The following is a 12,342-nucleotide window of genomic DNA, read 5'->3' on the forward strand; positions in this document are numbered from 1 at the left end:
TCTTGTAGTTTCTTCCCCAATTATTAAGTTTCCATCTCGCTTGTTTTAAATTCTAATTGATTTAGATGTGACAAGGACCTCATACAACAGTCAAACTAATTCAATTAAAACCTAAAGAAACACAACCTGTTTAGACAATATCACAACTTTCGTCTTTCACTTCCTTACCTTAAACACTTGACGTTCCTCCTGCCCACTCCTTCTATACAGTTTGAAATACAACAGCAATTTTTTTTCCTATAAAAACAAATCCTTCAATTTCCATATCTAAACCATCTTCCTGCACTACCTTTAATTTATCTTAGATCATCATTTTCAACCGCTGAGATGCACATAAATGTTGGTTCGAAGCTAACTGAATATCTCAAGCTTTTGAACCAACTAGAGTATTATGGTAATGTTCCAGATGATTCGATAAATTCCTTGAGGTCTTACGCTTTGATAGTATATCGGTCAGATCGGCAAAACAGTTTCAGTGAACCTATGCCATGGATTGGGATCTATATCGCCATAGCATCTCTGTTTTGCAGCTTTGCAATGGTGGCTGATTTAATACATGGTTTGAGGAACAGAAAACTATGGTTTCCATGTAAATACTTCACTCTGAATGCTGCTTCTCTTTCTATAATAGCTGTTGCAATGAAGCTACCCATGGATCTAAGCAATGTAATGCCAGGTGACGTGGACCAGTTTGCAAAGATTGGAAGCATGGGATTTATGTGCACCATGATGGCTAATTTATTGCCTTCTCTAGCAACCATGGATAGCAAGGAACTTTTCACAAACATCATAGCTTTGGTTGTATTGGTAATTACATTGGTTGTGAATGTTTGCATTCAAATAAAAACCGGTGTTGTTTCCAACACTGAAGTGGAGCACATGTTAGGTGGTGATCATTATTCAAACTATTTGAGTTTTTACAATCAGTCAATAGCAATCATTTATGTTGCTATGATACTGATGTTGCTGATGATACATGCATGTTCATCTTTAGCAATTGTAAAGTCCAAACAGATACTAGAAGTAAAATACCAAGCAGCTTTAAAGGACAAAGAGCTTCCACAAACAGGAAGATTAACTGTTGAGAAACTAAAGAAGCATGTGAGCAACTACTGGATCATGGCAGGAACTGGAAGCCCTCAATTTATGACAGCTTGCTCTGCTACAGGCTCTGCTTCTGGGGTAGTATGCGCTTTAAGTACTGTCTTGCAAGTAATTATTATGCTTTTCACTGTTGGACGTACAAAGGACTATAAGTCGGATTATAAGTGGTCAATGATGGTGATTCTCATAATACAATTTATCGGATCCTTGTTGGGTACTATTGCCCCACTTTGTAGATGTTTTGCAGCCTTAAGCTTTAAGTTGTCCATAAAATGGGTTTGGAACAGTATGAAAGTCTTTAAAGTTGAGGGTTACTGGACTCAGAAGTTATTTGATTTGAAACAGAGTAGTATACCATTCTTTTCTTGTAGCCGCAAGTTTAAGTTTCTTGTCCACAATTTGGAGGTCCTCATCCTCGGCTTTTGCATAGGATTTCAGAAGGCAGTTGTGGTAGCATGCAAGATAATAGGCCTCATCCCAGTTTTCATAGTCATCTGTATCTTTAATTGCTCCTGTTGTTGGAAGTGGTTGAAGTCGATGTTAATTGCATTTGGTATTGTGTTTTTAAAAAACTCTGAGCAGCATGAAACAAATGAAAACTTTAGCCATTATGTTTTACAACTTCAAGACGATATGGAGCTTGCTGGGATAACAATGAAACGGATTTCAAAATCGTTCGATCGCTTGATCAAGAAGGCTGAAAAGCAACAACCCTCCAATCTTATGAAGCTTTTAAAGGGATCTACAGGTTTTGAAGGAGTTGAAAAGTTTGACAACCATCATGTTCCACCTTTACTTTTACAAGAGCCTCTCAATTGCTGGAGCTTAGCTTTGGTAACCTTGACAACCATCGCCATATCTCTTCCTAACATCCAAAAGAACATAGTCGATTGCTTGCTGAGTGGCGTGAGTGAAGGTCTTGTATATGTCAAACTTGTGGAAAAAACCCTCAATGCTACTGATAATCATGTAAGCATTCAAAAGGCAGCTAAAACTTTGTGGGTAGAAGTTGAAGTCTACAACAAATGGTTAGGAAACAAGCTACAAAACTTTGCTCCTCAAGTGAGTACAGCAGGAGAGATTATTCAATGGTTGAGCGATACAGCTAAAAACATGGTTGCTGAGGTCGAAAGTACGGGTATTGGAGTACCTATTGAAAACTCCAAATGCAAGACTATTTCTGCCAATTCAATGTATCGTATCACCGAATCAATCCTGCTTTCTTATGCCACCAACATTGAAGAGCTTAGCCAAGAGGAATTATTTGTGCAGTTATCAGTAATGATAGCTGATATATTGGCTGCATGTCTCACCAACTTACCTCAAGTCATTGCAATTAAATGCCACACAAGTGTAATAGAGAAAAGGGAGGCGAGTGTCCATGCTGCAGCCCAGCTTCTTGGAGAGACTATGCAGATAATCAACATCCTCCAAGATTGTGAACTTCCATTCTTGGATCCAGACGAGTTGGCATTTATTGACAAGTGGCGTGCTTACTTAAAGGATCCATTTCCTTAAACACCAATTTTCTTTCTCCAAGTTAGTGGATAAAAATTTCTTGTAATTTATTTTCTTTTGGCAGAAGATCATGTCACTATTATTGTGATTTCCTTTCATGCTTGTTTTAAGACTTGAATATAACCAAGAATCTGGTAGCTAATATCGCAACACCCTTCACCAAGTCTGCATTATTAGCATTCAGAAAGCATGTGGAGTGTTCAAAAGTTTTACGCTAAGATAAGTTTTAATTTTTAGGTGTGATTGGAAGTATGAGTAGGTGCATTCTGTTGTAGATTGATTTTTAAGTCTTCCAAATTAATATATCATTTTCCTTTGGTGTTTATAGTGCTAACTCTAACACCACAAATGGAGACTTGACATTAAAGAATCGGAATGAAAACTCTTAATCCGAAAACCATGAGCACGAAATCAAAGATGGTTTAGTGAGAGAATTATATTTGAACAAGTAGTGGATGTTTGAAATTCTGAAGTAGCTGCAAGGATAACCAAGTTCCCAACAGAACTCCTCGTGATTTGCCAAAATATAAGCCCCAACAGAAAACTTGAGGTATTGAAGGACACAGACCAACAGCAAATTCATGAGGACAGTTATGAGAAATCCAGGTCCAGAATTCTATGCTGTCCTGTCAACTGAAGCAGATGAAGGGGAAAAACCTACAAACAATACAGTAAACCCTTTGGATCCAAACTAATATCAACTACAAAACACATCATTAACTTGACGTGTAGCAAGCTCATAACTCTCATCCTCATCCGAATAAATAGACTAATATGCCAAAATCGGATCAGAGAAAGAAAAAGCTAAGTCATAAATTTACCCATATTGTGTAACGTCCCAAAATTTTAAGTAAAAATTTTATTTTTAAACTGACAAAATCAACCATTCATTCATTCATTCATTTCCAAAAGTCATGAAGTATAAAATAGTATTACTAGTTATCAGAGTACAAATCGAGTCACAAAATATGGAACACCGATGGATGCGATGCAGTCACGTCGACATCTAGCTCCCCTTTGGAACGAGAAGTACCTAAAACATTTTTAACATAAACCATCAGCACGAACCTTAGTGAGTTCCTCAAAATACCACATATCATACATATGTCGAGCCCCATCCGGTATCCATTGGGCCCTACCTGGTAACAGGTCTGTAACAAGTAATAGGCCCCGCCCAACACATATAGTGAGCCCAGTCCCACATATAGACCCAAATACATGCAAGATTTACAAAGACAGCTAACATACTGCAAACATAATCCAATGGGCCGACATTGGTGCATTCGACTCGTAAAAACTGTAAGGAGACTCATCTCAATCGATAGTTGGGTAAAACACACTCGAGCAGCTGCTATGAAAAGCTCCTCACTCTAGATATAACCAAAACAACCCCAATTAACAATTAAGGAATTTTTCCAAGTTAATAGGTCCAAAAATAACAGGGCTAACCTTTTTTTTTTGGGAAAAAGACCCTTTTGCCCCTTCCAAGTCTTAAACCCATTACAGTTAACCAAAAGTCAATTTGTCAAAAAATCAGCAGTCAACCTTCTATTGAACTATGCATTATGTACTCTTAGCTCTACATTGGGCGTAGAGCCTTAGTCAGAAAACGAGTGGAAACCAGCCTACGTTGGGCATAGCCCAGATTATGCCCTGTGTACTGCCTCTTTTCCAGTCTTCATATTAATCACTTAATGCTTAAAGGCTAACCATCCAATACTCAAATTAGGTTCCTAATAGCTCGATAATGGATAAAGTTTCCAACTTTATCCATTAGGATGACCCAAACAACCATGATCTAGTCTTTAAGCCTCAAAGGGAACAAAAACACATCTTCCTCATCTTAATCCATTAAGTCCAATTCTCCAACCTTTAGATTTTGATCATTATGATGTTTAGATGAATAAACTTTCCAACTTTATCCATAAAAAGGCTACAAAATTTCAAGATCTAAACTTTATGAAATAAAATGACCAAAAAGTGGCAAATATAACAAATGACTAGATCTATGAAACCAATGAGCAAGTTTGAATTTTTTTACCTTCAATGGTCCGGAAGTGAGGCAAACTTGTTGGATATATACTTGAACCATTCTTCCATACATTTTACCACCACCTTGTTCTTCAAGATTCCATCTTCTAATGGAGAAATAAGCTCATAAAGTATTACAATGCACAAAATAAGTGAGAAGAGACTAGGGTTTCGATTTAGAGGATCAAGGGGGTGGAAGCTGATGATAGGAAGGACCCCCTAAGGGGTTAGATACCTTAAATAAAGATGAACAGCCTGAAATTAGGGTTTTTACACTGCGGAATTACACCCTGCGTACTCCACTAAAAACGCATCCCACCCTCAAAATGTAGGTGATGTGTGTGAAACGAACTAGTTTTAATCCTACTAACTTAAACACAAAGACAAACACACGAAAGGCAGTGTACCTATCGATTAGCAGTTTAGTTCAGGTAAGTAGGGTATCGAACACAGGGAACGGTAAACAATTAAAATAAATGCTAATATTATCTAAATAAAACAAGTAAAAAAAGGGTTTTCTCTAGTTTTACAAGACTAGAAACTTAAATACTTTACTAACACGCAAACTAAGCAACTAACAGCTAAAGAAAATAAACAATCACTAAATTCAATGATTAAAAAGGCCTTCTGTTTAGGTTCAAATCATTTGTTCCCATGGATGATTTTATGGTAAATATATCAAATTAATTCTTCATTGGTTACCGACTAAAGTGATTAGATTCACATTCGCTATAGCTAATCCTCAGAAAACATATTAATTCAAGCAATGGCCAGTTGTCTAAATTAATGAATTTCCTAGTTTGTTGATTCGGGTTTAGAAAGACTTGTAATTAGCTAATGAAATTGGTGATTCAATTAACCTCTTGTTGATGGTGTATCACACAAGCTCACACATTAACTTACCTATCTTCAAGTTAATTCTAGTTTCACATTCGTTATTCCTAGACATACAACTATGTGGTCACGTAAATCATATGAAATTAGCAACTAAGAGATGTTCATACAACTTAATTACTAATTTATTAACAGAAGAATAGTTATTGTTAACACATAAGGTTCTTTAACAAGCTTAATAAAACATAATCGCCAATTAAAATTAATCCTAATCAAAGAATCAATCCATGTTCACAAATTCATCTACCTAAACAGAAGTTATGAGTTTTTAGCTCATGATTACAGCAGAAACAAGCTCAAAAACGAAATCAATCGGTAAAAACATAGTTCAAATAAGAGATTAGGTAAGCGTAAACTTGATTTTGACTTGATTCTCCTTAAATATTAACGTAGGGTTGATTCCCTTGCTTCCCACGCTCCAGCAGCACCTTTAGTCGACAATTAGCCTCCAAGGGTTCATCTATATGCTAGGGTATCGATCTGAAAGTCCCTTTATATAGATTTTCACAAAACAGGGCTACTCGGCGAGTCCAGTGACCTACTCGGCGAGTCCGTCACTTAAAATGCCGTGTACGGCAAAGCAAAGTCAAGAATCGCGAAACTTCTGACCAACTCGGCGAGTTGATGGCCTAATAGTTGAGTCCATTTGGAATCAGCATTTTCTCAAAACATGAAAGTCGTCCAAAATTATGTCTAGTTTTCAGAACATTTTGAATCTCATCAATCTAAGTTACGGTTCATGAGATATGGCCAAAACACTGACGAGGGGTCAAGCTGTCCACCAACATCCTTCTTTCTTCAAAATCCAATATCCAAGCCTCCAATCGCTAGTTCCGCTTCCTTTTCCTTCTGAGCATGTCATTATTGCTGAAAAATGAAATTCTAAATTAATTAAGCACCTTTTGTTCATTAAATGAGATAAAATCAACATAAAGTATTAAGATAATGCATGAAGTTTATAACTAAATATGCCCATATCAGTAGGCCCTGCGTACTCTCTTGTGGGCGCCCTGTGTACTACTAGACTCCCATAATCTATCTTCATACAACCATAAATTCTTCGTTTGAACTCCATTTTCGATGATATTTATATCCAAGGAAAGATATCGACGAGCCCCACAACAATATCTAGTTACCTATGACTAAAAATATCTCAAACTATAATCCTTAATTTTTGCAAGAAGCCCAAAACATTACCTTTCCTATTTTACCCCTCAACTTCCAATGAACAATCCAAGGTTTAAGTCACTTATCCAACACTATCAACATCTAGTAGAGTCTAATATCCATTCCCTTGAAAACCACGACCTTTAGATGGTCGAATTACAGTCCACAAACCCTAAATTAAGAAATGTCCCAAAACATGATGTTACAACTCTCCCCCACTTTAGTTAGATTTCATCCTTGAAATCATTCCTTAGTACTTCTTCTGCCACCCTAGTGAAACCTGCCCAAACTTCCTGAATTGCTTTATGATTGAAGATTCATCCCATATAGACTACTAACTTCCAACCCTACCATACAAACCCCATCTTACTAGAAATCAATTATCCCTCCGAAAGAATGAGCCTTAACGCTCTACCCTCGGCCAATGAAAGAAACCCAATTGCTCTGCCTGAGAATTGAAACAAATACGTTACTCTTTACAACTAGAAGACCTCAAATCATAGCGACAACCAATCAAGGAGGGAAAAATTCTAGAAAACTAGAACTTAGTCAATTTACACCCCATAAATTATTCCCTAAGACTGTTGATCTTCATTCATCGTACGCATCCCTAGTTCGTGACTAGGAACACCACTCAACCATGTAGAAGGAATACTCAAAATATATCGATTATGAATTTCACCCAATCCTAATCCGGAGATTATGCACAACAACTTTAAATAATCACTTGAATTATCAACAAGTCATCACCAACCCACTGATTATGTGAGTTATAATTGTGGTCAATCCAAGCATTTCACGTTGCATCCAAATCCCTCATCAATTGAGGTGTACATCCACCTGACATGACACTGGATATATTTACAAAAAACTCCATGAATCAAGATTTCAGAACCGATACCCAACATTGGTACTCAAGCTCCTAATAGATGGTGCGCAAGCAAGTGGGGTTCATAATGCAAAAATTTTGCAAGAGACTTCTAATGCATAATTAATACTCCCAACAAACCTTTTATGTCCCCTTGATCCAAACCACCTGGTCACTGAGTCACCCAATTTCCAATCAATGCACTAACACTCGAACATGCCAATAAGACTAACGATCTAAGACCTAAGAGTATCAATTAAATGACTACTTGGTCCCACCCATATGAATCATACAACCACTGATTCACGATACATTGTGACACCTTCTAACCAATAAAATGATAGGCTCATGGTACTACACTGATCTTGATGTCACTCCCTCATTGACCTGAAGACTCACGACCGGCACCACAAGGGCCTAATGATACACAACCATCAACCCACCAACTTGCAAGAACCCAATCAACATCTCTCTCAACACTAACCAAGCACCCCATGAGTCATACACTTATATAATGTGTAATTCCTTTCACGTAACAGGATGCAACTAACGCAAAATCAAACAAAAACATGATCACACATAACCAGAGAATGTGATAGGTTGTTATACTCTTGTTCCAATCCAAAGGATATAACCAAATAAGAACCATGCCTAGAATCTGAACCAAGTGCTCATTTGCTATCTTGTTTAGTTGACATATACCCTTAATAACAATATCTAATGAACTTAGCATAATATACACTCTCAAGATAACCTATTACCAACCCTAGATCTACTACATACCGTTTTCCTCATAACCTTACCCAAAGGGTGAAGTGCTAAATGATGAACCTCAACTATTAATATAAACATCCAAATAAATTATTGAAACAAGATCCTACCTTTTAACTAAAACTGAATAGATTTCGCCACTACGTAACTAGATTGATAAAACTTCCAAAGTTATCTAGAGATGCTGCTAAAACCCTGGTCGGATCAATCCAAATACCAACTATGTCGACACAATATGCCAAAATTGGATTCTGCATAGATCCCAAGCCACACCAGAAAAATTAAATAATACTGCTCCGACGTGCGAACTCCCAATAACCAAGGACAAATGCCACATTGAAGCTGAATATTAACAATACTTCCATAGTCAGTACCCATACCACAAACCAAAAGTAGAATGTACAGATTGACGATAGTCTGGTGCATTTATTGAGCTTCCAATGATACAACTCGAAGCTTTTGAAGAACCTCAACTATTGACGATGAATGAAATGGCCAATGATCGAGAATGCATTGACAACTAATCCACGAATCCAATACACTACTTTATAAAGCCCATGAGGAACTACACATACCAACTCTAAAGTTGATTGACATATATTCAACTTCTCATCCTAGACTATAGATAGCAATCTGTGCAACAAGCTAAAAAATCCCATAATAACTAATACTCAATGCAAGTGGCCCATACACCTCTTGACCTAATCATCGGTGACCCCGAAAGAGCAACTGGATATAGTAAGCTCCTTGTACAACAACTTCCTGTAATGAAGACAACTCCTGTATTCCTAAGCACATACATCTGATAGCAACTTACCATGTACCCCGTTTTCACCTAATCTGGAACCAAAATCTCACATACCTTGCAAATATCTGTGACCTATGATGTCGGAACCATAAACTCCAACAAATCGATGATCCTCCCAACAGAAGGCCTAGTCCTCCCTACTTATGTTTTGAACTACCACCAACTAAAATTGCAAACATACCAAATCCCAAACTAGCTCAACAATATTCATAGCATCCATGTCCCTTGGAATGTATAACACAACACAATATAGTCTTCCAAATAAAGACTAAGAAAACTAAAAGGTATTATGAATCTCAGATAGATACCTCAAAAACTTTCCAATCAAATCCGTTTCTAACATCAAGAATCCCATGCATGTGTATAAGCAATAATTTTAACAATCCATTCATAGCACTTATCCTTGATTTGAAAGCGAATGGACTACCACACACCCTGCCTACAAATACCCATCCATCCATTCATTACGAGAACCATTCATAAATAAAAGACGCATCATCCTCATAGTCAGTATACATGAATGAAAATGAAAGTTTTCATTACCGATCACTTCCCATGTTCCCTGAAACAATCAACTAGCACCTGACATAACTATTTCTAAATAAAGCAGGCCGTTGATCTCATCTCAAGGACATAATACCACAAGAATCCTATTGTGCATTGCCATAATGCCACACTTACCACTAAAATCCATACTATCTAGCCCCATGATTGGTCTACACCCCAACTCTAAGAATCACATGTATTCGTCCCCTTTCCTCCGAACATAAAAAGCTAGAAGAACATAACCTCTCTTGAAAAATAGTGACATCCCAATCCATCTGCCAATCACTTAGCCTCTGGCTACAATCCTCGAGCAAGTCGTCACAGTCTCTTCCTTCTTGAGTCCTGCGACTCGAATAACATTACCTTAATCATCTAACTCATACGCTCTACACCATTCAAACCCAAATAGACAATACCACTAAGGCACAAATAATCACCAGACCCATCCTCAGGATGAACGACCATAACTAATAAACCAATAAAGACGGAAATACACTGTAATGAATAATGGTGCCAAACCATGTCATCTTAACTTAAATAGTTTCTTAGAATCCCCTAAGTGTTCCTTGATTCGAGTACGGATCCTGTCCTTCCAGTAGAACGGGCCAAATATTATCTTCCACACCTATCCATACTTTCCTCAAGAATCATCTCGGGTCCTCTAAATAACCACTTATGTCCATATCTATCCTATCTAATCACATACACCTGGGGCTGTAAACGAACTGAACGTTCGGCGAACCGTTCATGAACTGTTCGGCGGGAAGTTCGTTTATGTTCGTTTATTTAATAAATGAACGAACATGAACAAAAATTATCGTTCATTTACTTAAATGAACGAACATGAACAATGGTCGCGTTCATTCATTTATGTTCGTGAACGTTCGTTTATGATGTTCATTTACATTCGTTTATCGTTTAAGTTTATTTATATTCATCTATATTCAATTATTTTTTATTATATTGCTATATTATATGTTCATTTATGTTCATATATGTTCAATTGTGTTTTTTTATCTTTGTTCGTTTATGTTTGTTTGTTTATGTTCGTTTAGCATGTTCACGAACATAAATGAACGAACATGAACAAAGTAATTTGTTAAACGAACGAACATGAACAAGAAAATCTCGTTCGTTTATCCGTTCGTGTTCGTTTGTTGTTCGGCTAACTTAAACGAACGAACATGAACAAGACCTTGTTCGTGTTCATTTGGTTCGTTTACAGCCTTACATACACCTATTCTTATACGAATACATATCGCTAAACAACATAAACATCAAGCTAAAAATAGTCCATATGCTTACCTAAGACTCCTTTCACACCTCTCTCCGCCATCAGCTGTAGAAAAGACTCACTCTAGTACCTAATAATTACCATATAAATATAATTGCATGCCACAGGCAGTAGATTGTTCTTCAACTGCAAGTTTTCACACTACAACAATTAGACTTAGAAAAGATCTACAAAATAAAGTTAAACCTAACCTTCCAGAGTTATCTAATCCATGTAACATGTAACCTTACGTATTCACATAATAGTTAAATGATATTAGTAGAGGTATCTAAAAGCACAAATCAAGCAGTATTCAAACATCAAGTTATCCAAACCAAAGCATAACTAAATCAGGCCATTTTATCCAATATTTGAATCCATACAATAATGCAGTTCAAAAAGCTCAATCAATGGGCATATACAAGCATCTCTCCTAGCATACTATCATGAAATTCTAAGCCGATCCTTAGCCTAATATTACATGTAATTGTCATATAGTCATATCATGAAGGGTTTAGTTAGTGGTTTGGTCTAGGCTTTACTTTGTATAAAGGTCTTTTGATTCATTTGGTATATTTCTAGGGTGTTTGATATGTTTACGGCCTGAGTATGTGTTTACGGACGTAAACCCTGTTGACGGCATGTGTCCTCTATATAAAGGGTTGGTCTTGGTCATTTGTAGTTGTTGATAGTTCAGAGTTCACGGCCAGAGAACATCAAGTCGTACGTGATGTTTTTTGAGTTATTAATGTGTGCAAGCTTGATATTATTCTTCTTCTACTTCCATTATTATTCTTGTTTATTGTTTGATTGATTGATCACTGGTAAGATCCATTTTCAGGACCTTACAATTGGTATCAGAGCAAAACTGGTGTCAAAGCATCATTCAATCAAGTTTTCAGCCATTTAAAATCGTATTCATCTCTGTTCGAGATTGTCTTTGGTACTTTCGCTGCTAAAAAGGATGGAATCTGCTCTAAATTCGTGTTTTCATGAATTTCTAGGAGTTTACGGCCAAGTGATTACTGTCGTAAACCCAGTTTACAACCATAAACTCAAGAATCTTCAAAGACCATAAACTGTGTTCTTGGACTGTAAACTGAGCATCTTCATAGACTGTAAACCACATATCTTCATTGACCGAAAACACTTTGACCGTAATCTAAGTGATTGTAAACAATCGACCATCAACTCAGTTTATGGCCGTAAACAGTCTGACCGCAAACTCATTCTTGACATTTCTATTGTTTAATCTTTTGATCTTTTGATTATTAATTAAAAAAATGGATACTCAAAGTCAAACACATCATCACGAACTGGACTCTGTCATGGGCACAACCACACGTACTCCAAGACTATTGT

At 36.8% G+C, this 12,342-nt stretch overlaps 1 protein-coding gene across 1 annotated transcript; it reads left to right on the forward strand.

Annotated features, from left to right (window-relative positions):
* Positions 1-327: 327 nt before the first annotated feature.
* Positions 328-2,622, forward strand: LOC145002492 (uncharacterized). The gene has a single exon (XM_078961750.1). It carries the CDS (start codon positions 328-330, stop codon positions 2,620-2,622), a length of 2,295 nt encoding a protein of 764 aa, XP_078817876.1.
* The last annotated feature ends 9,720 nt before the right edge of the window (positions 2,623-12,342 follow it).

The sequence above is a fragment of the Lactuca saligna genome, chromosome 6, assembly GCF_052625555.1.
Source record: "Lactuca saligna cultivar CGN05327 chromosome 6, ASM5262555v1, whole genome shotgun sequence".
Classification (NCBI taxonomy): Eukaryota; Viridiplantae; Streptophyta; class Magnoliopsida; order Asterales; family Asteraceae; genus Lactuca; species Lactuca saligna.

Bases quoted from the DNA above. Each gene is read 5' to 3' on its own strand.
- LOC145002492 (XM_078961750.1), top strand. From the start codon at position 328: ATGCACATAAATGTTGGTTCGAAGCTAACTGAATATCTCAAGCTTTTG.